At 45.2% G+C, this 26711-nt stretch overlaps 1 protein-coding gene across 8 annotated transcripts; it reads left to right on the plus strand.

The window, feature by feature from the left end:
* Positions 1–777: 777 nt before the first annotated feature.
* MACIR (macrophage immunometabolism regulator) lies at positions 778–21696 on the plus strand. Of its 8 annotated transcripts, none has more exons than XM_051853595.2 (3): positions 778–1016; positions 9331–9420; positions 19188–21696. In XM_051853595.2, exon 3 carries the CDS (start codon positions 19211–19213, stop codon positions 19832–19834), a length of 624 nt encoding a protein of 207 aa, XP_051709555.1. In that variant the 5' UTR covers positions 778–1016; positions 9331–9420; positions 19188–19210; the 3' UTR covers positions 19835–21696. The 8 variants fall into 8 exon arrangements, with proteins under 8 accessions (XP_051709555.1, XP_051709558.1, XP_051709561.1 ...); XM_051853596.2 differs by lacking the exon at positions 778–1016 and adding an exon at positions 1156–1308; XM_051853600.2 differs by lacking the exon at positions 778–1016 and adding an exon at positions 1880–2392.
* Positions 21697–26711: the final 5015 nt, after the last annotated feature.

Raw genomic sequence — 26711 nt, forward strand, 5'->3', positions numbered from 1 at the left:
TTTTAAAAACAAAACAAAGCACAACTCGCTGGCTTTGGACCCGTAGCATTTCCAACATCTGTAAAACAATCCTGGGGTACTACACCCAGCTCAGCCGCCTACTGGGTACATGACCTCGCTGATGGTATTGAAACTTTCTGCATCTTTAAAATGCGGTGCCTAAGTTACTTCCTCTTGGAATTGTTGAGAGGCGAAATTATCAGCTGTGCATAAACAGAGTTAAATTAATGTCAGCCACTATCTTCTCGCTAAGCAGAACCCATTTGGCAGAGTGCATGCACGTGAAGTGAGAAAAGCAAACCTTGTCAAGGGACATCATTTCTTACCAGGATGGAAAAGATCAAGTCTCTGCTGATCGAAAAATAGTGAATCCAATCAGGACCCGCATGTGAAGCCTGCTCCCGCCCGCTACCCCGCACACATTCTCCGGACATTCGGTCGCTCTCTAAGCCTGACCCTGCACATTGTAATTTCTCCACTTCTCGGCGCAGAGCGCCCTTTCAGCAGAGACTTAACCAATCGCAAACCCCAGCACACCGTCACCGGGGACGCTGGAGCGCTCCCAGGCCTGCGAGTTCTCTGGTGGGGGCGCAGGGCTCGGCCTGGGGCGAGGGTGCCGCGCCGCCCCCTGCCCACCGTACTCGGCGATCGCACCCCCCCCACCCCACGCCCGTTTCTCCAGCGCCTTCCTCGCGCCCGCCCTTCCCCCGGGTGTCGGAGCGCGAAGCGGGAGGCGGGCTCAGAGCTGACGGGCTGCGGCTCTGCAGCCAGAGGGAGGAGGCGGGAAGGCGGGCGGAGGAGGAGGAGGAGGAGGAGGTGGAGGAGGTGGAGGAGGAGGCGGGGACTACGCGGGGCGGTAGCTGGCGCCGAGCGCGGTGGGAGCCGACAGGGTACCCGGCTGGCTCGGCTGGCGGCCTCCGCCCGGATCTCGGCGCTGCAGCCCTGCGCCTCTCCCGCCCTCGTCTCCCGGCCCGCGGCCCCGGGCTCGGCGGAGGCGGCGGAGCTCTGGGCCACTGGTAGGTTGCACGGGCACGGCGTTTCCGCCTGCAACCTTTTGTGCCGCAGAAAAGGTGGTAGGGATGGCTGGGCGGGGGGGGGAGAGGGGTAGGGTGGGGAGGGGGCTGCCCCCTGCCTCCGATCCCCGGTGCCAGCCCCAGTCACGGCGCCGCCCCTTCCTCCCTGCCTCGTGTCCAGGCCAGGCGCGCAGTGCCGGAGATCCCCGGGATGGGTGGCTGCGGGGCGGCTGCAGCGTCCCCCACGGCCTCGGCGGGCCGGTGCCCGGGCACCCGAGCGGGAAGCTGAGGACTGGTGAGCTGGGTGGGGCCCGCGCGGGGTGCGGGGAGCCCGCGGCTCCTGGCACAGGGGTGGGGCCCGAGACGCCGTGAGTGTGCAGAGCGCGTGTGAGTGAGTGTGCGGGGGTGTGCGCCCCCGTGTGCGCGCGGCGTGCGCTCGCCCGGGAGGTGCGGGCTCGGCGACCCGGAGCGCCTGTGCCGCTGTGCAGCGCCGCGGGCTCCCTCAGCTGCAGTGCCCGCACCGCGGGGCGGCGGGCCTGGCACCCCTCGGGGGACTGGGCTGCTTCCCCGGCCTGCTGCGCCCCTGGCTGCGTGCCCGGCCGCGCGCAGGGTGCGACTGCCCCAGCCAGATAGCGTCTCGGGGCGAGCCCGCGGGGCCTTATCTCGGCGGCCGTCCTCGCCCGCGCTGCCACCTGGGGGCGAGGCCGCCCGCGTCGGCCGGGCCGCGGCCGGGGCCGCGTGCGGTGCGGGGCCCGGCTGCTGGCCGGAATGGAAAGCAGCAGATGTCGTGGGGGGCATCCCCGCCCTCGCCCCACCTGTCGCGGCTGGACTTCGGGGCGGGTGGGAAGCGGAGGGAAGGGGTTTCCGGGCGGGCGGCGGGCGGACCTTGGGCAGCGCGGCCCCATTGTGAAGCTGCCAAACTCTCTCTAGTGGTGGAATCTGCGAATCTGCCAGGAAGGCGGTGGGGACGCGCAGGCGGGCGGTGATGGCCCCGTCCTTTTCCCCTTGCAAGTGTTCCACGTCCGTTGGGGACTCCCTGCTTCCCCACCCACGCCAGTCTGCACACGGGTGGGCTGGGATTTTGTGTGGAGCGAAGATTCGGGTGCGTGCGTGCGGGCGGCGTGGTGCGCAGGTAACAGTGGCGCCAGGAACTTTGTAATAATCAGGGAGACTGGAACAGGAGCGTCTTACCAAGGGCTTGCCTCCCAGCATACCCTCCCAGACGTTTTATTTTACGTGGTTTTTCTCGAAGAGCCGCCTTACAACCAAGGGTTGTATTTGCTTTGTCTTCTAACCCTGTGGAACTGGATGCACGCTTGCCTCGGAGATAGTAATGACCCCGCGCCAAAGTTTTGTTTTCCCAGACATTTCAAAATACGGTACTGGTTATTATTGCAGAATCTGTTACTACTGTGTTCGTTCAGAGCTACGATTGATGCTTAAACTTTTATATTTAATCACAGATTTCTCAATATCCTTTATTATGTAACTGTGTGGGTTAGAAACAAAATGGACAGGATGAAATGTAAGAGGTGATCAGCTTAGGGTCCTCTTAATTTGATAAGAACTGATGTAGGGAGTATGCTTTTGCCAATATTGTAGCTTATTTAATTACAAATGAGACTTTGTAGTAGTTACTATTCTGGAATATAAGATACTTAGTGACCTTAGAAAACAGTCAAAGAATTTGCTTATTTTTCTCTGTATTTCAGAGAGCTATTTTAATATTCACTCAGAATTCTTAGTACACTAGGAATAATAGAACTTGACATACATGATTTAAAATTTCTTTGCTAATTTGTAGTTGGAAGGGGGAGTGGGACAGGGGTGTCGCTCATTTCTCCCAAAGAGAACTTTAATTTTGTCACCAGGCTGTGAAAACGAAAATCTGGTTTTAAGTTTTTGCTTGGAGGGCTAGCCAGTCCCACCTGGTACACCTGCCCTGCTTTGACCATGCTTCCTAAGAGGCAGATTTCTTGTGAAGACTGTGTGTAGACAGTTACCGTCAATCCCATCTGCAGTGACACTGAGTATTTTTCTAAAAGTAGAAGGATGACTTCACCCGAAGCTATTAGTAACCCGGGTTTAATTTTTACTAGCAGAAATGGAAAGGAAATGAATGCTGCGATTTTTAAGGGGGTTGCTATTCAAAGAACTAATACTAGAAACACATTTTTGTCTTACTGAACCAATTATGGCGATGTCTTCCCACGTTGGTGAAGTTAATGATCTGTTTGTGAGGTCAAGGATGGTTTTAGAAGAGTCACTCCCTACTTAGCAGTGGCTCGAAACCTTTGATAATTTTGTTTTTTACAAGTGACAAACAATAAAGTAAGATTATTTAACAGGAACCTTGCAGGTGAGGGTGTAAGTACAGCTAAGCATTTTTGCACTGTGAGTTGTGCTTGGACAGGTAAATCATTTCATTTCTGCTCAGTGTTCTGTTATTTGAGAACTGTTTTGATCCATTTCTCTTACACTTGTTTTCAGAGTAGAGAGTAAGGCTGGTGATTGCAAAATACTTTCACTGGTATGAATGGAATTTTTTCCAAGTGCTTTTCCATCATTGGTCCATTCTTAGTCACTTTGAGAAATGCTACCTGTTTCTTTTTCTTTCATGTTTTAGAAGCTAGAATTCGAACTTGTTCTTGTAGTCTACTGATTTCTTTGCCTAAAATTTATAGTGCTTTCCAGAAGAGCATCTTTAATGATCAGTAGGATTTATTTACCAAAATTCAGAAGGGCGTGCTGGACCTTTGTATTTATAACAGTAGGAGTTGTAAGGGATGTTAAATTTTTACTTGGGATTTTGTTAGTGGATCTGTGCTGAAGCCTGAGATTTATAGCTTTTTGGGGAGAGAGGTTTTGTGTGGTACTGAAGATGTCCATGTGGATCTTTTTTATCTTTTGGGGCAAACCCTCCCTTTTCCGGGTTCCTGGTGCCACTCAAATTTACTGTTGTATGTATTAGATTTACGTATTTCCGTGGCTCTGTCTTGCGCCTGGTCTCAGACTGTATTCTTTACTCTTTATATTTGCGCCAAGAAATATTGTTGAACTTCTCAGTGGGGACATGAATAACTGAGTGGTTGAATGATTCACTCACAGACAAATTCCTCACATCTGTGTGCAAAGCCACTATGCAGACCAAAGGGTGTTTCTTTTTAAAAAGTCGATTGCCTTTATACTTTTGAGTAGATAACATAATGGCCACACAATATATTTGCGACCCTTTGGAGAGATGGCTGTAAGTAAATATGGGGAATGGACCTGGACCAGACATGGTGACCCCACAGCTGAAGGATGTTCTTCTGGGCCTATGATAGTATCTGTCACCTTGCCTGAGAAATTTGACACACTTGCTAGCTGGGGTTTGCAAACTTTGCTATCTGCGGAAGCTTCATTTGTAGCTGATTGCTGAGTGTTTTTTGGCTCAGGCACCCCTCACTTCCCTGTCCAGAGGTCTGTGGGGAGCTCTTGGTTGTGCTTAATTTGTCCTGTTTTCACAGGACTTTCTGTGACATCCCAGGACTTGCTGTTCGTGGCGGCTTCTCATAGCTGGAAGTGTTATGTTCTATCACATTTGCTCTGTCGTCTTCAGTCTGTGTTTCTAGGTAACAGGTGTATAGCTTCTGAACCTTTCATGTGGCTCCTCCCCTACTTGGTGACTGTTGGCAGAGGAGAGCCATTGCTGCCCTTCTAAGCCTTCATGTTCAAAACAAATCACAAGGCTATAGATTTTTACAGTAGTATGCAAGTGTGTATAGTTATTTGAAAAGTATAGTTTTTGGGGACTTTTATATTAAAATAGTTTTGTTGATACAAGGATAAAACTCTTACAGTAATTTTGTAATTCATTCTTTCATAGGTAATTCTTTTTTTTTTTTTTTTTAACATTTTATTTACTTGAAGGGCAGAGAGATAGAGACAGACAAGTCTCCCATGTGCTGGTTCACTCCTCAGATGCTTACAGCAGACAAGGCTGGGCCAGGCCAAAGCAGGGAGCCAGGAGCCAGGAACTTAATCTAGGTCTGCATGTGGGTGGCAGGGACTGGCCACTTGAGCCGTCCATCACTTGCTGACTCCCCTAGTGTGTATTAGCAGGAATCTTGAAGTGGACCCAGGACTCTGGGACACAAACCCGTGTGCTCCTGTATAGATGTATGGATACAGGTGTCACAAATGGCGTTTTTTAAAAGATTTATTTATTATTTGAAAGGCAGAGTTACAGAGAGAGAGAGAGAGAGAGAGAGAGAGAGAGAGAGAGACATCTATCTGCTGGACCACTCCCCAGATGCCCACAATGGCTAGGACTGGGCCAGGTCAAAGCCAGGTCAAAGCCAGGACCCTGGAACTCCAGCCAGGTCTCCCACCTGTGTGTCAGGGCCCCAAGGACTTGTGCCTTCTTCTGCTGCTTTCCCAGGAGGATTAACAGGCCCAGAAGTGGAGCAGCCAGGACTTGAAGCAGCACTCATGTGGGATGCCAGTGTTGCAGGAGGCGGGTTAACCACCTGTTGTACCACAGCACTGACCCCCAGTGGCATCCCAACCACTACACTAAACACCTGCCCCGGAGCTAATTCTTAAGGAAGGTATATTCTGTACCAGTTTCTTGCCTTGTTCTTTTAATTTTATCTTTTCCCCCATCTTTTATCATCCTCCCTTTCTTAGCACACATACAGGGATAGCACTCGCCTACACACCAAACTGTAAGTCATGTCAGGAATGCGTGGAAAAGAGGAGGAACGGAGCTCTGGCCCTCGGGTTTCCCTGGTGTTGCTCCCTTGGCCTGTGTGGCTGCGTTCTATTTTTGGCATGGCACTGACATAACAGGGATAATCAGTTACTACACTTTGTTTACTATGCAATTACCAACCATTTCCTAGACTTCCACATCACAGGCCCAGGCTGGGTGATTTCATTAAGGTTCCCAGCGTTTCAGATCCAGATGAGGTTTTCAGTTGATTTCTTTCCTTGGGTGTTGAAAAAATGAAAGTATAAATATTTTTCCAATGCATTTAAAAACTTACGAATTATTTCTCACCAAAATGCACAAGACATGTTATATGAAAGCTGGAATGAGATGTAAGCCTTTTTAAAACCAATACTTAAGACATGCAAAGTTTCTTCTATCCGATTTTCAGTGTACATTTCTAAAAATATAAAGTGAAATCTGCTTCACTTTGTGGTAGATGTAGCCCTGGAAAATAACGTGATATACATAGCTGCATTGGGCACTGAAGTGTATAACCGGCAAGAATTGGTTGATACACTTTTTTTTTCCTGCATTATAATTTATGATTTCTTTTAAAAAGAAAACTAAGCTCTTAAGAGGACAAGTTGATGATATAAAAGGATTTTGTACTGTGTACCTTAAAATCAAGCTGGAAATAATGTAAAGAGAGCAGATTTCACCCATTCTACAGTCACAGTTCTGAGAAGACAACCACACTTTCCTCAGTCTCCCCCCCCCCCCTTCTCTTCATCAGTTTTTGCAAAGACGTATTTTTAATCCACTCTGTCTTCACAGGTTTAATTTATCACTAACCATAATATTCAACAAGTAACAAGTAGGAAGACCACAGCTAGTAAGCACGTCTTCCCCCCAAGCATTCCATAAATGAGCTGTAAAACTTTTAAAGTGCCTCCCTGAACCTTTAAGGTAGGGTTTGATTTGTAGAAATTGATGTCCATTTTCCAGGAACATGATCGTTGTGTGAGAGGCTGTCCACAGAGGTTCACCACTGAGCAGAGGCCACACAGGTATAAAACCAGGTGAGTGGGGCAGGTTCAGCCCCACTCGACATCCCTTGTTGGAGTACTGGTGACTCGCTAATCTAGCTCTTTGCTAATGTGCCCCTGGGAAGGCAGCAGGCGCTGGCTCAAGTACTTGGGTTCCTGTTGTCCATGTGGGAGACCAGATGGCGTTTCAGGCTCCTGGCTTTGGCCTGTACCAGCCTTGGCTGTTGTGGCCATTTAGGGAGTGAACCAACAGGTGGAAGATGACTGTCTCTCGCCCTGCTCCCGCTCACTCTGTCTCTGTCACTCTGCCTATCAAGTAAGTAAATAAATAAATAAATCTTAAAAAAAAAAAACAACAAGAGGACAAATGAGTGGTCTTGGGAGTCACACCAGTTGGGTCTCTGATTCCAGCACTGGGTCAACTAAGTATTATTCAATTGAATACTTTAAAAGAGGGAGGATTATATTCTCCTTGTGGAGTAGTTAAGATTAAGTGAAATAAACTGTGCATAGCTTTTAGCATAGAAAAGATGCTTAAAAACATTAGTTTTTAAAATTCCCTTCCATTAAAAATCCATTAACTGAAGAAATCAGTATGAACTTTATAACAGCGGTATTGAGGAAATTCTTCCTGGTAGCCAAATTAAAAAAAAATTAAGATTAGGTTTTACAGTTTACTTTATGTGAAAACCAGAGGCTTTATTGGTGTGCTCGAGCCAAGTCTTAATTATCCAGGTTTCTTGCTTACCCAATTTGGAAATACAGCGTCAGTGGCAAAGACAGTGACAGAGAGCGTCTGGTATCCACATAAGTAGTAAAAACTATTAAAGAAATTCCAAGGCAGATGCAAATGCTGATTTTTAGGAAAGACAGCTCTTACTGTGTTAGTTCCTTCCAGTGTCTGCAGCTGAGGAAGCCAGTACCTTTCGCAGGGTAATGATCTGTTGCCTTTGGATCAAGCTGTTGTATACTGGCAGAAAGGGCGGCGAAGTGATCGACTCCTTGCTGGTCCCTTGCTGTTTGTCTCTGCTTGGGAGCGCCATGTTCAGTGCTGTTGCCACCTCTCAGCCTCTGGGCACCTGTGTGGCTAAATCAAATCCCCTGGGGTTCCACTGAGTCCCTCCCTTCTGAGCTGAACACAACATCAGAACACCAGCAGCCGAAGAGATCCTTACAGGTGCAAAGGACTGTGGGAAATTTTTTGGTCTGGGCAGAGGCACTCAGTGAACCGGGGAGGCAGAGAGAAAGCGAGACTGGTACATAGAAACTCCCCAGGTCAAAGGGAGGCCACACAGGGGATGCTGGAAACCCTGGGCAGGGTTATCGTCATGAAGGAGCGAAGAGGTGTTTTTGTGAGTCATTCTCTTTTTTTAAATTTCAATTTTTAAAAATTTTTATTCATTGGAAAGATGAGAGAACAAGTGAGCTCCTCTTCGCTGGTTCACTCCCCAAATGCCTAAAACCAGGAACCAAGGACTCAATCCAGGCCTCCCATGTGGGTAGCAGGGACTCAGCCATATAAGCTTTCACCTGCTGCCTCCCATGTTGGCAGGAAGCTAGGACTGGGATATGGGAACCCAAGTGGCCTCTTAACCACAGCACTACACGTACACACCCAATTCTCTCTTTTTTATAGTGTTTTTTCGCTCGCTTTTTTAAAAAAAAAGCAAAAACATTTATTTATTTGAAATGCAGAGTTGCAGGAACAGAGAGAGAAATCTTCCATCCTCTGGTTCACTCCCTAAAGGGACACAGTGGCCTGAGCTGGGCCAATCAGAAGTCAGGAGCCAGGAGCTTCCTCCAGGTCCCCCACACAGTTGCAGGGCCCCAAGCACTGGGGCCATCCTCCACTGCTATCCCAGGTGCATTAGCAGGGAGCTGGATCGGAGGGGGAGCAGCTGGGACTAGAACAGCATTCCCTGTCCCTACGTCACAGCCCAGGCCGTCTGCAGCGTTTTCTAAGAGTCTTCCAATCACTGGCCTAGGGCAGTCTTCAGGAAGGATTTCTCTTGTTGCTGTGCTGTGCTAACAATGAATGGTCTCCAAAGATTAGTTGTAACCTTCCCCACTGGTAAAGGACTCTGCGACATGCAGAGCACAATTCCTACCTTGTCTTACTGGCTCCACATAACAGCTGTATCAGGGTGGAGAGAACCCCCGTCTTCCTTGTAAAGACTGCTGTGCTTGCAAGGTCAAGAGGCAGAGTGCCAGAGATGGAACCCTTCCCTTGACCCCGGGCTCTGCGCTGTTTCCTGCCAAGAGAGTACTGTGACACTGTGGAACGCATGGGTAGGACTGGGATGATGAAACCACCACTTTAGCCCAGTGAACTACTCTTAGTGTCTATGTAGAATGTAAGCAGCAGAATACAGCAAAACAAGTGCATCCAATGTGTGAAGGTTGATTTGGCTGAGCAAGTTCAAAATCACTTTAACTGAACTAATTCGGGTAGCTGATAGGTGGTGGGAGTACCTCCTGCTGGCTTCATCCTGTTTTGCAGTTACAGTTGATATAATTGCTTAATAAGTTGTGTTGCTTGTCAAATTAAAGGTGTATTTTTGTATTTCATGTTTAGTATCTGGAGTAGAGCAGAAAAATTATTATGCCTGCATTCCCTGGGGACTCTTTGGAAATTGTACAGTGACGTCTTCGGGGATTTAGTCTGGTGAGTTGTGTTTTGCTTTTTCTGTTTGTTATTCAGATCTGGGAGCATATTACCATGATGTGTTTTAAGGCTGACGTAAATAGGTGAATGTGGACTGTCATTGGATTGTTGCTCACATACAGACTGCAATTACAAAAGTTTTAGCGGTGGGTTGCAATTTGCTAACATTTTACTTGAGATGTTTAATTCTTTGAGAAGTTTTTTTTTTTTTTTTTTAATTCCTGCCATATTCAGGTGATTTTATTGAAGTGTATTTGAGAATATCTAGTAGTTAGAGGCCATTGCTGTTATTTGGGGAAACATTAAAAGTTAGTAAAATAGTTTCTAAACATTTCTGTTTTCTGGTGTGACACATAATGAGTGGCTAACAGGTGGTTGAAGGGAAGCATCCTCTTCACTTCGTTGTGTAGCTGTTTCCACTGGAAGCGTGGCATTTGCTTTATCACACCGTGAATTTAAACTGTTAACAATATGCAATGTTGTTGTCTTCCTGTAGTTGTGTATTCTCAGAGTGTCAGCTGTGTGTCTGTGCTGATACTTGTTCCAAGTCTTTGAAGGGGGAAACAATGTTAGTAGTGATGTGTTACAGCTCTTCAGGACTTTCAAAACCCTATTATTAGGGCGAGTCTGTGCTTTGGGACGTCTTTGTAGTTGATATCTTGGTAGGTCTTTGCTATGAATTACCCAGAGAGGCCATAGGCTTTGGAAGAAGCCGAATTTTATGATAAGGGATTTTCAAATTAGCAGTCAGCCTTTGAGTAGTGATTCAAAGGAGGGAAAAACATTTTAGTTTCATTAAGGAGATGCAGCCTGTCAAATTTATGCAAATGCCATTTAAAAGATTATCAAAGTGGAAGCATTACTAGAATTTCCAGTTTGAGGAAAAGAGCAAGAAGGTTGAAAACTGTAAGCACAAAGTTCTTTCTGATAAGGATATTGAATAAGTAACAGTCAGGCTAGGTTGCTAACTCACCCACTTGAAATAAGGCACGGAAGTAGGAGTATGGGGAGAAACTGCCTTTATATGTGTGTCTGTGTCCACTTATCCAGCTCTGTGCATCTGTGTGTACACAGGCACACATTGAGTTATAAGCAGATAAGCAACATGCTGGCAGGCCTTTAAGCGCTGAAATGAGTTACTTAAGAGGGAGTGAGTTAACTGACATTGGAGATGATCAAACATACGCTGTTTGGCCAGTAAGATGCCTTCTGACTCTGAAATTACACAGTTTCAAAAGTTTGTCCCCATTGAGGAACACCGTGGTTTAGTGTTTGGTGATGCTGAATGAAGCTGTTACAATCGGTCATGGGCAGGTCTTTGTGTGGACACAGGAAGACTCTTCACAAAGTGATGGAAAAAGTGCATTATCAGAAACTATAGGTGGATTTCAGAATTTTCTGTGACAAAATTAACTTTGTCTTTCAATTCTATTCTTCATAAATTTAAAAAATTTCCCTCTTATATATTTTATTTTTGTGGGTAAGTGCCTAGGAGTGGCATGTCTGCATAGTTTAATAAGCATTTATTCAACTTTATATTATATATGTATATTTAAACATTTATCTATTTATTTTGAAAATCAGTTCCAGGGAGAGAGAGAAAGAGAGAGAGAGAGATCTTCCATTTGCTGGTTCACTCCCCAGATGGCCACAACAGCCAGCACTTGGCCAAGCCAAAGCCAGGAACCAAGAGCTTCATCTAGGTCTCCCATGCAGGTGCAGGGGCCCAAGCGGTTTGGCCATCTTCTACTGCTTTCCCAGGCCATTAGCAGGGAGCTGGATAGTGGAGCAGCCCAGACATGAACCGGTACCCATATGGGATGCCGGTGCTGCAGGCAGTGGCTTTCCTTGCTATTTCATAGTGCTGGCCCCAACATTTTTTCAACTTTAGAAGCAGTTGCCAAAGTGGGTGTACCTGACAGACATTCACAAGTAGCTAAAATAACCACGCCAAAGTGTGTGTGCAGATGATAGAGGCTTGACTGCCAGTGAGCACAGACTGACTTTAATTTCGTATCCAGTTTTTACCAGTTTGGTTAGCAGAGAATTTCAGGCCACAGTGATTTTGAAACAGCACATTGGCAGTTCTTCGAGATAGGCTGTTAGCACTTGTAAGGAAGCAAAACTTATGTCCACCCACCAGGCAGGAACTTTGAGGAGTGAATTCTGTCGGAGATCTCTCTGACACGCTCCGGATCCTGGATGCAAGTTAGAATCACCTGGGATCTTTTAAAATGAATTTCAGAGCTCAGGCTGAACTCCAGATCAGTTAAATCACCAATCTGGGGGGTGGGGGGAGGATGACATAGACATCATTGTTTCTAGAAGCTTCTTGGATGCACTCAATGTCTGGACAGCTTTGGGAGCTCCTTACTGGAGTCCTGGAGTGCAGGACAGGAGCTGGGAGACCTGGGCTGTAGCTATGGCCAATGGCTGCCTGCAAGGCACTACACAGGCCTCTGCCTTCATGGCCTCGTGTTTTCAGTGTCTTCTATCACTGGAGGTGGAGGTTCCAGGTAGGTGACCTCTAAGGTGGTTCCGACATTAAAACTAGATGATTCTAGGGACAGTATCTGTGGCACAGTGGGGTGCCCACATCCCATATTGGTGTCCTGGTTTGAATCTTGGCTACACTACTTATGTTCTAGCTTCTGCTAGTGCTCCTGGGAGGCAGCAGGTGATGGCGCAAGTGCTTGGGCCCTTGCCAGTCACTTGGGAGACCAAGAGGGAGTTCTGGGCCCCCTTCTTTGATGTGGCCCAGTCCTGGCCATTGTGGGCATTTGGGGAGTGGACCAGGGGATAGAAGATGGATCGATCTCTTTCTCTCTCTCTCTCTTCCCCTGCCCCACTCACTAACCCCCCTCTTCCTTACTCTTTATATCTCTCTGTTGCTCTTTCAGGTGGATGAAAACAAAAAATAAACAACCATTTTTTTTAAAGGAGGTGATTCTAGATATCACTACTTCTAGGAGTCCCCAATTTTGTTCAGAATGGTTCATTTCAGGTACCTCTTGCAAAGAAGTCTGTTAACACGATTACATTTTATGTACTGGTATTTAAGGTCATTCTGTTTGTATCAGTTTTCTCTTATATAATATTGCCATAAGTTGTTAAAAACAGTTAAAGCATATGAAGCCATATTTTGATCACTAGAGGTGAGGTTTTTTTTTTTTTAATAAGTCTGCCTTTAAAATAAATCCTTAAATGTGATATTTCTCAGAAAATATTTCTTTGTGTAGCAGTTGTGAAACTTATTAGTTGTTTTCAGAGCTGATCTAAGGAGTTAAGGCCTCTAGGTTCTGTTTTCCAAAGACTGCTCTTGGCGCTGAGGGTGTGGGACGGCCAGTGGGCAGAGCTGTGCACGGTCCACACAGGCTGGAGTCTCTGGGTATGCTCCTGGCAGGCCTGCTTCCTCTGTGTGTGTTCTGGGGCTTGCACCTGCTTGCTGTAGTCTAAGCCGTACCACTCATGTTGGGGTATTGCATGTTGTAGCTGGTGCTTAAAACATGCACTCTGTGTGTGTGTGTGTGTGTGTGTATATATATATATATGCATGTATATGTATATATATACATACAAATGTTATCTCCCCCTTTTTATGAGGGAATTTGCATTTAGTTTTTAAATTACTTTATAAGAGAAATGTAAGGGTTGCAAGGGGACATAGTGTGAGAGGACATCTTGCCCTTTTGATGTATTTTATCTCCTTTGGGAAAGTGGAGCACATTTTCCTCTGGGCACATTATCTGCTTTCCATCTTTGGTGGTTCCTCTTCATGAGCCATCATGGAGAAACAAGCACTCTCTTGTAACTTTTAAAAGGATTCACATTGATTTTTAGTTTTATGAAGTCATAAATATATTCTTATAAAAATGAAAGCATATTTAAAGCTCTGTGGTGGTTGCTATAAAATTCTTAAGAAACTCATATCCTTTGACTCAACATTTTTACTTATGGATTTTCTTGGATAAATGTGTGTGTGTGTATGTATGCACTTACATGTTTTCACTGTGGAAGGAGTGAGCACACACTCCATCTTTTTTCCATTTTATTTGAAAAGCAGAGACAAACAGAGAGATCTCTTCCGTCCACCGGTTCACTCCTCAGATGCCCATGATAGTCAGGGCTGGGTAGAGCCAAAGCCAGCAGCCTGGACATCTGTCCAGGTGTGAATGATAGAGACCCAGCAGCCCAATTTGAGCCATCACCTCTTGCTTCCCAGAGTGAGAGTTAGCAGGAAGCTAGACTGGAAGCACAGCAGCCTGGACAGGAGCCAGTGTGAGCTGCAGGCGTCCCAAGCAGTGCCTTACGTATTGTTCCCACATTTCTAAGGGAACAGGAAAAGGAAAGCTACACCGGAACATAAGTTGGGATTCCCTCTAGATGTGCCTCACATTGGTAGGCACTGAAGAGTGAATTTGCGTTTCACATGCCATCATTATGCAGTGTTTGGATTGGCTGTCTTTCAGTGTGCAAGTGTAGCTTTTCCAGGTTTCTATAACAATTTAAAAGTAGCAACAATTATTGGACCAAGTTAGTGGGGAAAGAAAAAAGATAGGAACTCTCTGCAAGGGAAAGGGGGTTATAAAGGGTGCACATGGCCTGGAAGAGCTCTTGGAGTTGGGCTAACTGTGTATGAAAGGCATTCGTGGGAGCAGGAAGGGTTTCTTGGATCTCTGATTTTTAGTGGTCTGGAATGGGGGCGTTAGCGTTGGACTTGATTTCTTGATTCACAGTTTTTTCTTTTTGATGAACTGGAAGTAGTGCGTGTATTGCATCCTTGGCAGTAATATTTCCGGGGGTGCTTTGTAATTCTTTATCTTGGCAGTATGCTTTTTTTGAATACATGGTTTAATTAATTAGTTAATTAACTGGAGAGAGACAGACACAGAGAGAGCTCCCATTTGCCCATTCACTCCCCAAATGCCTGCAGTGGCTGATCCAGGGCTGAAGCCAGGAGCTGGAAACCCAATCCAGGGCTCCCACTGGGATGGCAGAATCCCAGTTTAACTGTTGTCTGTGAGGATCCATGTTTGCAGGAAGCTGGACTCTGGAGCAGAGGTGGGCATTGAACTCAGACCCGCTGATGTGGGATGCGGGTGTCCCACTGTTGTCCCAACTGTGAGGCCAAACACAAGCCCCTTCCCCCAAACAAGATTGATTGTAGATTTTGAAACAGAATGCTGACTTATAAATGGCCTTATTAAAAGTAACAAGCCCATCAGCAGTTTTTTTTTTCTCAGTTACAACCTGGAGAATGAATGATTCAACACAAGGCATCTCTAATTGCAGTCACCATGGCTGAGCTCCCTGATAATGCCTTTTAATCGGAAAATTTTCTGGGGGTGAATAATGGACACCCACATACCCCGATCTGAAGAGTCCTCCAAAAGTCCATGGGAAATGCATGTTATGAAAAACGATGAGTGGGTTTGAAAAATTCTTTGGCACCAAAATATACTCATCTTTTACATCCAGTTTCCATGAGCTTTGAAGTACCCTGGTGTGTTGACTTGGAAACTGTTCTAACTGCCCTCAGCATCATCCCTTTTGTGGCAGAATTCCCGCATTTGAGGGTACCCGGACCCCTCCTCCTTCGTGGGGCAGTACCGAAACAGTTTCTGCCCCTTTAGAAAATAATCTTTGACAAAGCTGATTCCCCAACAGCTCTCAGGCCCCTGCAATAGTATTGAAGTCCAGTCAGGAAATATCAGGATATCGGTTGCATAGAAAGTTTGTGTTTTCCGTGACAATGAAGAATGGGCGTATGTTGGGTACTGGTGACACCCACCCTCCACGCTGCTTTCCCAGGGCCTCGCAGTGGGTGTTCTTTCAAAGGGCACGCAGTTTGCCACGGTCCTGCTTTCCCTCTTCGCGCTATTGCATGCAGATGTCCTTGGCCGTGCTCACGGCAGGGACGCGTGAAGTCACCTCCAGGAGCCCCTGGTTTTAGGACACTGCTTGTTGTTCGGAGCAGAAGTACGGTTGCTTAATGGCTGGGAAGAGCGAACTGTTTTCTGGCTCTTGAGATTGCACATCAGAGGGTGAGCAGGTAGCAGCTGTGTGTGTAGTATTTCAAAGGAGCCTTCCCATGTGCCGGTGTGCTGAGACTCTGACTCAGAAATTTGCATGGGCACCCATCGCTAGGTGAAATACTGCTGTCAAAGGAAGAAATGCGTCTTTCTTTAACTTCCTGGGTGAGTAGTGCTTTCTGCTCTGAGCGAGTGTGTTGTCCACCTCAGTACCATGTGGTAGTTTTCTTACAATAGACTGCTTGGTTTAGGCCACATCCATTTCTTCTACTTAGTTAAATATTGTCTCCCGGGCAGCTGCCTGACGCTCTTGTTTGAGTGGTTCTACCAGGTGATATTTGCCAAGTATTCTTGGTTACTAGAAACTTACCGGGCACTGATGATGGTTATGTGTGTGATAGTAGTGTCTACTGCCTGTCATGTCAGATTTTGAACTTTATACATGTCTTTACCTTTCTTTACTTTTAAAATTTTCCAAGTACTTACTCGCTACCTAATGCATCATGTCTACCTCTTTCTCTGAACTTTGCATCCTGCCGTACTTTATTCCTACCCCTGAGAGATTCTAAGAATTCCTCATGGTCTGTCTTGGTGCAGCAGGATTGGCTTAGTGGGGGCACAAACTTTCAAAAATTGTTTTCGCATTTATTTAAGAAGCAGGTGTACAGACACACACAGACACACGGAAACTGATAGAGGCTGAGTCACTCGTCATGTGTTTGCAGTAGCCAGGGCTGGGTCAGGCTGAAGCAGGAGCCAGGAACCCAGTCCAGGTCTCCCATGTGGGTAGCAGGAACTCGACTACTCAAGCCATCACCTGCTGCCTCCCAGGGTCTGCATTATCAGGAAGCTGGAATCAGGAGTGGAGCTAAGGCTCAGACCAAGGTGTTCTGGTGAGGGATGTGGGCATCTTAACTCATGTCTGTTAGACTAGATGCCTGCCTTGGTGACCACTGGAGCCTGTGCCCCCTTGTCTTTATTGTGAGTTTCTGGACTAGTAACTTGCATGACAGTTTTTATCCTTATAGCAAAAGGGATGAGTTTCAGGCTAATTTCTGTATGGATTACGACCAAATTCAGAATCGGTAGGGTCTGAATTCATGGATTTTTAGGAAGTTTATAATATACCGAAAGAGAATGCAGTAAGGTGGTTGGCAGAACCCCATGGGCTGTCGTGCCACATCAGATCTGCAAGAGACCTAGCCCAGTGTCTCTGTGAGAACAGCCTGCTTGAGTGTCAGTGGCTCTGGGAGTGGCACCAGGTGCACCTGCCTGTGCCCTCTGTTTACCCCATGGCCCTGGATATCAGCCTCACTTACTGTCCTCTCCTTGTCTCTCAAGGGTGCAGTATTGCAAAAGCAGTTGCTGCCCGAAGCTGCTGTCAGGTCGTGTAGGTTGGAGGCCTGGGGTATGTCCTCTTGTGCTTTTGAGCTACCCAGCCAGTGAGAAAGAAAGGGTTCATTTGTCATTTGATGATAAACATTTGATGGGGCTTCATGTGGCCCTTTAAAATTTTATTTTATGCATATCAGATTAGCTGGTAGTCACCTATCCTGATCCTATCAATGAAGACAGTAATTTCACAATCAAATGAAAATTTGTTTTTGTATCAGTAAAATACGATAAAGCTGATTCCTACAAATCCAGAAACGTCAGGGAACTAGGGTCTCCCGGCTAAATGAAAACTGGGAAGAATTTGAGGTTCAGAGGAAGTCAGTGGATCCCTTTGGCTTTTGCTCTATCTCCAGAATTATTAGGAACGCTTATTTCCGGTCGTGTGTGCGGTGAGCCCTAGTGAGCTCAGGAGGGCACCTGGGGACGCACAGTCTTCCAAAGGAGGAAAAGTGGGACCTGCAAGAGGTTCGAGTTGTGTTTTTGCTTCTAGATTTCTTTGGATTTAAGTGAGTATCCAAACTAGGAAACGTTTCAATTAGGAAATGGTTGTTTCATAAAAAGATTCCTTAAGAATTAGATTGTCCCAAATACAGTAACATAAGGTGTTAGCAGTATGTTTACAGTAGGGGAAGCTGGGTGTAGGGTACATGGGAACTCTTTGGAGTATTTCACTTTTTTTTTTTTGTACATTTAAAACCGTCCTGGACAAGGCTTTTAAGAAGAGTTGTGTGAGTAAGCTTTTTCAGTAAATTTTTCATCTTTATAGCACTTGGTACTGTGTTTAGTACCTGAGGGACTCACTTCAAACTGTGCAGTCTTCAAGGGGCTTCCCCGAAGTCGTATTATGAAGAAGCTATGCATGGGTGTCAGTGTTTTTGCACCAAAATTGATGTTTCAATTCTATTTTTGCACAAACTTTTTGATGCACCTGGGTGGTTCCAATGGAAGATCAGGTAGAAAAAAAATGATTCTCATGCTGTTGCCCTAGGTATTTTCTTTTATCTGCCACTTTCCAGGAACCTAGTCATTATTGGTGGCACTTCCCGTCAGCGGGGTTTGCCCAGCCTCTGTAATGTGATCATTGTAAGGAGCGGTATTAGTATTCATTGTGAATTGTCTTTCACTGTCATGTGATGTTACAAAGCCAACTGTCAAATCATGGTATATCAATTATCATGTACAATGACACTTGATGTTTTATTTATTTCTAATCTTAAAAATTAACATTGACATATTTAAGATTACCTTTTAAACCACAAAATGGTTTCCCTTAAACAATTCATTGGGGAAGACTCCTTCATACCCTAAAAATAATTTTCTAGGTCTCAATGGGATTGGTTGAAGAAATTGATCAACGGAATCAATTTTCTCATATGCCTTGTAAACACAATAAAAAAGAATTGCAGATGTGAAGAGCTAGGTACTTGTTTTGAATTAAATGATGGGAAAATATGACTTCAAAGTCAGAAATAGTTTGTGGATTCTTTTTGTCTTCATTGCCAGCAGAAGAGTAGTGGGCTGACATGGTAGGTAGGTTTGGGGTGGGCACGCCTCACATGCTGATGTGGATGTCCACTCATCGGAAGGATCTAGTTCTTGGACTCTCATCAAATTTATATGATAACTTTTAAGTTTGCTTGTTTTTTTAATCGATTTACTTATTTTTAAAAGATTATGTATTTGAAAGGCAGAGAAACAGAAAGAGACCTCACATCTGCTGATCACTCCCCAAACGCCTGCATTAGCTGGGGCTAGGTGAGGCCAGGCCGAAGGAAGGAGCCAGGAACTGTGCTCTGGTCTCCCGCATGGGCGGCGAGAACCCAAGTATGGGGAGTGGCAGGAAACCAGGCCCTGGAGCCACCGTCTGCTGCCTCCCAGGGTACTTGTGAGCCAGACGCTGGGTCAGAAGCAGAGGCGGGACTTGATCCAAGCACTCTGATCAGCGATGCAGGAGTCTCAAGGGGCAACTTAACCTGCTGCGCCCCAAGGCCTGGCCCTGTGATTAGTTTTATTTGCTTGATATCCGTGTTTGGTTTGCTTATCCTCGCACGGAGGCGCAAGCTTGCCGTGGTTGAATGGAGAAGTACTGCTGTGGCTGGTTTTCTATTTTCTACTCCATCCGGACCTTTTCCTGGTCTTGGGGGCATTCACCGAGCCTGCCCTGGGGTTCTTGAGCCTCAGAGCTGGTGGTCCTTTCAAGCCTGCTGCGAACCAATCGCTGCCCTTGCATGGGAATCAGTGAGTCGTCCCCAGACCGTGTTCATTCATGCTCGCCAAAGTCGCAGCCGGCCCCATGTTCTGTTCCTTACCGCTCTCTAATCCGAGTCTGTTTCCTTGTAGGAGCGCACAGACTGGTGCCTAAAATGGAAGTAGATATCAATGGCGAGCCCAGAAGTACCCTGAGCACCCTGCCCTTGCCCGTGGCCGAGGCGAGCTCCCCGGGGAAGGCGGAGGCCGAGAAGCCGCGCTGCTCCAGCACGCCCTGCTCCCCGATGCGCCGGACCGTGTCGGGCTACCAGATCCTGCACATGGACTCCAACTATCTGGTGGGCTTCACCACGGGGGAGGAACTCCTGAAGCTGGCCCAGAAGTGCTCGGGGGGCGAGGAGGGCAAGGGGGAAGGCGTGCCTTCCCTGCGCTCCAAACAGCTGGACGCGGGCCTCGCGCGCTCCTCGCGGGTGTACAAAGGCCGGAGTCGGTACTACCAGCCCTACGAGATCCCGGCCGTGAACGGCCGGCGGCGCAGGCGGATGCCCAGCTCAGGAGACAAGTGCACTAAATCCTTACCTTACGAACCTTACAAGGCCCTCCACGGGCCTCTGCCTCTCTGTCTTCTTAAAGGTAAGAGGGCTCACTCCAAATCCCTGGACTACCTCAACCTAGATAAAATGAGCATCAAGGAGCCAGCTGACACAGAAGTGCTTCAGTACCAGCTTCAGCACCTGACCCTGCGAGGGGACCGCGTGTTCGCCCGGAATAACACATGAACGGCTGGTGCGGACTTCAGCCCGCTGAGGTCGACCTACGCTTGGCTAGAACGGAAAACACACACACACAAAACAAAAAAACAAAAACCGTAAACACCCACTCTTGTACTCTGCTCCTACTTCCCCTTCTAGATGGTTCTATCAGCTTAAGTGTGCCTGGAACCTAAAAATCGTCGGGATCACACTTTGAACGCAGGAGTGGACTCACAGGTCCTTGGGAGGGGGGATTATTTTAGAGCGCGCAGCTGCAAAGAACACAGAATGTTGACCGTCTGTATAGCTTTTGAGCCAGGAACGAAGGCTTTGGTGCATTGCGTCTTTAGGATTCTGACACTCAGATGGGGAATGTTACCTGCTTGGTTGTAGCTGACTTGGTATGATTCATTGCAAATCTCTCTCTTAAGTACTCAAGTACTTCCGGAATCTCTGTATTTTACTATAACATGTATGTGATGATTTGTTTTACGAAATTTAGAACTTGAACATTGCTGAATTGGACCACTTTTTATTTTTAAATATTGAGTTTAAATATTTTATAACTGGTTTTGCACTGAAAAAAAAAAAAAAACTAACACTTCAGATTAAGAGCAAAGTCTTACTTCTCTTGCCTCAATAATATTATTGAGCAATGAGTTTTTTATTTCCGCATGGAAAGTTATTGATCTCTATGGCTGTAAAATATTTCTTTATAGCGTTATTAAAGTGTGTCTTAATAACATTAAATTTGGGATACAAAGTATTTATTTTGCAACCGGAGGAGTGGAAGCTTTTCTAGAAAGTTTCCAATACGAAGTTGTCATCAGTTGGAAAAGTTTCCTTAGTGCTAATTTTCTAATTTAAAATTCATCTGGAACTTTAAAACAGAAAGGATTCTTTTAATTGTGGATGATAGGCAAAACCCTGTTTGCATCTGTATTTCCTGTTAGTGAATGGAACTTGAGTAGAGGACCTCATGATTTCGACTCGTGAATGCTTGTACTAAATATGAAGTAATGCCATTCCGCCCGGCGTGGGCTCAGGCCAGTCCTAGTCCTGTGCCACACAGCACTCATTGAAACCCCAGTTTCTAGGATTAGTGTAGGAGCCTAAAGCGCTTCTATAGTTTTAATGGGTTAATCCTGGATTACTTAACAATTTATGTCAATTGCACTGGTTTAATTTGTTGCTAAAGAAATAAAGCCCTGGCTTTGGTAACAAATACAGCTCAACTATTCTTGAATATATTTTGGGGGGAAAACTGTACGTAACTTACCTTTTGTAAACGTTTCTATTTTTTTTTTCCTTTTGACTCTTGAAGGTGCAATTTATTACCGAATTGGCATTTCTGGCAGCATCAAATTTGCATACTTTTAAGTTTTATTTTGGGGACTGTGAGTTTCTTAGGTGTTAGTGATCTTGCTTATAAAATAAGAACACCTTTTAATCAATGAATGGATCATTCCTGGTACAATTGTGATTTTTCTTGGGCCAGAATGAATGACAGACTCCATGTAGGGCAGCATACCGATTAAAAAAACCCTAGGGACTCGTAAACAATGTTTTTTACACCTTCCCCTCGGGCACACCATGTGAGAGAGCCTTGGGGAGGTGGGCCTGCTTCTTACTGAGTTGATTACCTTTCTTGGTGGGCTGCAAGTTTTCAGCTATTGTATATTTTAAGTAAATTGCACCTTTGTAACATATTGTATTGGTGAATGATCTCTAAGATTGACTTTATCTATACAGTCAAGACATAGAATCCTGTCAGATGCCAAAGAGTTGGGATTTTTACGTTTAATGATTAAACACCATTATTTATTGATGATTTACCCTGTGGAACTGTATTATTTCTAACTATGAAATAAAAGGGTGATGTAAACACACATTGTTGTGTGGTGCTTTAAATAAGGTCTTAAAATAAGGCTGGTTACTGTTCAAGAATGGCACCCAAGCACTTCTTGAAGTCCCTAATATTGTGAAACAAAAGCGAAAAAGCATTTTACTTTTGATGCTTACCGGGCATTTCAAGGTCAGAGGTTGCTCGTAGCAGTGCTGTGTGTTCAGCCTCCTAGGAGACGTGGCTTTTCACCTGTGAGACCTGTTCCTGCTACGTGCCTACAGTGTTTGTGCTCAATAGGAACATGCAGCTCTTTGGTTTAGTTTTGAATTTTTACTTAAAGATAGGCAACATGGGTTGAAAGTCTGAGAGAGGGCGTATTTGCTGTTTTCTGATCAGTAAAGATACACAGTTCTAAGTTTCGTTTTCTGAAAATGAAGTTTCAAAACCAAGTCCGTGGTTTTCAGCACGTGCTTGAAGAGCCCCTTCATGAATTCGGTCTGTCTTTATGTGCACTCTGTGGAATTGCACTGCTATGATAAATAGGGGCATCTTCAAAAGAAAAAAAAATAGGCTAGATCTCTTTTAGCTAGGGGAGAAAAAAACCTTTTAACATGATTTCTATTTTTAAACTTTTTTTCTTTTTATATCATTTGATATTACCTATTTAACAGGGCATGCTTTTGACCAGAATATTCCATGATGAGGTTCTCTTAGGCAGTGCTTGTCAACCTTGAACACTGGTGCGCCGTTTGACTTTAATTGGTGTTTCATTTGCTGGAAAGTGCCGTATGTTGAAGGTTTAGGTGATGCATATGATAGCCATGGGATGTCAGCTTTTGCTCCTCTGAAAGTGGGGCTCCTGCAGTCAGTCTGCTCAGCGCCCCGGACCCTCTGCATTCCAGGCCTGTTGAGTCCTGCCCATTGCCCCTCAGACCTGCAGTGTCCATCTGTGGGTCTCTGTGTCTTTTTCCTTCCCTGAGATGTTAATTTGAATGACTTCAATATTAGGGGCTTGGGGAGCATTTAAAAGATCCTTAGTTAACCTTGGAAGACAAATTGGCTTTTCACAAAAGGAAGAATCTTTTCTTGAAATCTTGAGAAAAACACCTCTGTTTACCTATTTTCTTACTCTCACATACTTTGGAAAGGCTTTTATTCTATTACAAACCTTGAAGCTTTTTAAAAGGAACTTTTGAAATGACCCTGGCCTAAGTGGTTTGTTCTCAATGGGAAAGCAGGAGGAGAGACTGTCAGTTTATTAATAGCATAAATGTTGTAGAAGAATGGCGGAGGAGAGAGAGCAAAGTCGTCCATTACCGAGATGTAGGGAATGCAGCAACTGCTAAGTACAATTGCCTTTTTAAACAATAGAATTTGATTAGGGAAACGGAAATTGATGAAGATTGCCTTGGAAATATAATAAATGCAATTATAAGGCTACAAGTCGTGGCTGCCAGTGTTTCATGGTACTTCAGAACCTTCAGTGAGGATTATGGAATGGACTTCTTTGCTATCTTACGTTAGACAAAAATTCAGGATTTTTGTGTCTGAGAAGACTAGAGACAAACCAAAAGAGGAACAGGCCTGATGTGTTATTTTGAGTTATCTGAGCGCCAAGGACACTTCCTCACTCCTGGCAGGGGAGATGTTGAGTTTGTATTCTTGCCGTGGCGCAGCAGTCTTGTGCAAGGTTTTATTAAATGGTTTCAGAGACAAAGTCTGAACGTAAATCAGAACGTCAGCAGCCTGGATCTTGAGGTTGTGTTCCACGTGCGGATTTATGGCCGAGTCCTGGATGAGCAAAGGCACCTTGGCGTGTGTGGGAGTGGAGGATTGCCACTGCACTCAGTGGAGTCCGTGAGTGATCCTAGGCTGGGGTCGTTTCTTGAAAGAAGAGCTTGATGCATTCGCTTTTGTGAAAAGCTAGCAGCACTTGGAAAGTTCCTTCTGAGTGCCCTTGAGGAAGGGTTCTTGCTGTGTGCCAGAGGAAAGAGGAAACACTGGGTCCAGGATGGTGAACTTCAGCTCTAGTCTCCAGGAAGAGTATGGGAAAGGATTGATTACATATGGAATTATGTATTTGGAAGACCTTGTATCCTCTACCCTTGACCTAATGCTTTAGCTGAGGAAAGGAACTTCTGCAGTTAGAAATTCTTGAACTCAATGAAATTCAGATTTTAGCCAAGTGGTTAGAGCTGAGAAGGCAAGCACTGAGTTTGTGACCACCGTGGTCCTTAACTCTGCTCAGGGCAGACATCACTAATCCATCAGCATGCAACTATAGCCTCATTTTCTTTCTTAGCTTAGTCTTTAGACAGCTGCTAAGGAATTGATGGGTATTATGCAAGAGATTAAATGTGTTTGCCCACTACATCACACACCTCCTGTAAAGGGTTGCAGTGTGAATTAACCCATGATCTGAACATTTCTGAGTAGATCACTGTGGTCCCTGTTTAGTAACGAGAACAGCAGGAGGTGAGCCACACTGCTGTCAGTGCATGTACTGAGCAGGTGCAGCACTATGGGCACAAGGATTGAGACAGTTTTCACCTTCAAGAACAGGCCTGTTGTTGGGAGAGGTGGGGAAGGTAGCATCAGACACAGAGCAGGTGAGCGTTTCACAGAATAAATACCAATATAAGGGAGAGGCGCTTAAGCCCTGTGGGACTGAAATCTGAGAAGGAGAAGTCTTAGTCATTTTTCTGAGTTCTCAGCCAAGTCACTTGTGTTGCTGATTTGCATAAAAGTTGAAATGTAAAGGTATTTTTCTGCAAAGTGCCTTTGTGGTGGAAGCCTGGGGAGAAGAATGGGGAGAGCAAAGTCTTTTAATAAGTGAGTGGATATTTCAATGAATGGTTTTTTCTCCTTGTACTCTGTACCCTTTATCCAGGCTAAGTTGTGGTGCAGGTGGCACAAAGAGGTTTACTTGGTTATTTAGGGTCAGAAGTACATTGATTTTTTAAATCTTTATTCATTTATTTATTTGAAAGAGAGGGAGAGATCGCCCATCTGCTGGTGCATTCCTCCAATGCCCACAATAGCTAAGCCAGGCCACAAGCCAGAAGACAAGACCTCAGTCAGTCTCCCACATGTGTGGCAAGGACCCTCTCAAGGTGCATGTCAGCATGAAGCTGCAATCAGGAGCCTGGGATTGGGATGTGGGCATCCTGAGGTGCTGCTTAACCGTGATGCCAAGTGCCCACCCCAGAGGTATGTTTAAAAACGTGTACTCTTGATGTAGTTGTATAAGGAATGAGATTATATTGTTTTGCTCAAGAAGCTTTGTAAGGCAGGATATCTTCAAACAGCTCATAGAAAATGATGAAAAAACTGCATGATTTCAAGATTTTTTTGCACCATAATAAACAGCTTTTCATTCTGTTTTTTTCATGAACATTTTGAAGCAACCGAATAAATATTATTTTTAAAGTGCTTTTTTAAACAGTACAGTACATATTTTTCATTTTTTTAAAGATTTATTTATTTCTAAGGCAGAGTTATAGGAAGAAGAGGCAGAAGCAGAGAGATAAGTCTTCCACCTGCTGGTTCACTCCCCAAATGGCTGCTCTGGCCAGGGCTGGGCCAGGCCAAAGCCAGCAACAAGGAGCCTCAACCTGGTCTCCCACATGAGTACTTGGGCCATATTCTTCTGCTTTCCCAGCAACATTAGCAAGGAGCTGGATTTGAAGTGGAGCAGCCAGGGCTTGAACCAGTGCCTTATGGGATGCTGGCACTGCAGGCAGCAGCCTAACCCACTGCGCCACAGTGCCAGCCCCTGAATTATCTTTAGAAATGATCAAATCAAATCTTGGATTTGTTGGTAGATTTCTGCATTTTCTTTTTATTATTTATAAAATTTGGGTAATATTTTCTTAATGTTTTACATATATTTTCAGCTTCATACTTACCTAGTTAGATTTAAATGAAGTTAAAGGAAAAAAAATTAAAGAGATTGGGTTTCTGTAGGATTTAAACAGGGTTTAGTGGTAGGCCACATAAAATAATCCACTCATAGTTCAGCAAGATACTCATTAGATAAAATTTCCCCCATTTTTTTGTGTGTGGGGGAGAAGGGTGTATTGTATTACATTTGGTAAAGTGTTGCTTAACTACCTATGTCTTTTCTTCCCTAGAAATCCATTTCTTTGTTTTCTGGGATACTTTTGAAGTGAAATGATGGGGATTGTGGTTTGTTTTTGTTGTTGTTGTTTTATTTTTTATTTTGCTTGGGATTTACCTTAACTTTTTCCTTGATTTTTTTGAGGAACCTTTTGACCAGGAGAGAGACATCAGAAAATAAACAGTTTAAAGCATGACTATCCCAACCAGGCCAAGTCACTACATAGAAAACATAGGCAATGCCTCAAGGGATGATGGTTTCTGATTTGGGGGCAAAAAATAGTTGTCAGAGCTACGTCGTTTGTGCTAGGCTAGGTGCGCAGTCTGACCAGTAATGCCAAAAAGTTCCTTTGATATTCACAACTGGAAGTAGTGACATTAGGAGGCTACAAATGGACTGCTCAGAGAGCTGAGATCAATTTTATATAAAAATATATCAAAACAGCTTCTTGTTTGAAACATTCACTAAGACCAAACTGTTTCTATTTATCTGTAGGAATTGATACTTCTTAAAAATTCATGGATTCAATGTTTCTTTTTCATCTACCAAGTATTTATTTTGTTAGATTATGTATGAACCTCAGGGAGTAAGTCTAAGCGGTAGTCAGAAACAAATAGTCGCCTTTTATTTTGCTTGAGAGGCCAGAAATTGACAAAAGAGAGCTCAAATCTGCTGGTTCATCCCCTCGAATGCCGCTAACAGCTAGGTCTGGGCCAGCATGGAGCCTGGAACTGCCACTCATGTGGCAGGTGACACAAGTACTTGACCCCTCGCTGCTGCCTCCCAGGGTGTGCCTTAGTAGGAAACTGGGATCAGAAATGGAGTTGAGACTTGACCGCCAGCCAGCACACTGATAGCGGGTGTGGGTGTCCTGGACAGCGTCCTAATAGCTGTACCAAACACCTGCCTTAGCTGCTTTGTAAAGGAAGCTCGTCTTG

The sequence above is a fragment of the Oryctolagus cuniculus genome, chromosome 14, assembly GCF_964237555.1.
Source record: "Oryctolagus cuniculus chromosome 14, mOryCun1.1, whole genome shotgun sequence".
NCBI classification, from domain to species: domain Eukaryota; kingdom Metazoa; phylum Chordata; class Mammalia; order Lagomorpha; family Leporidae; genus Oryctolagus; species Oryctolagus cuniculus.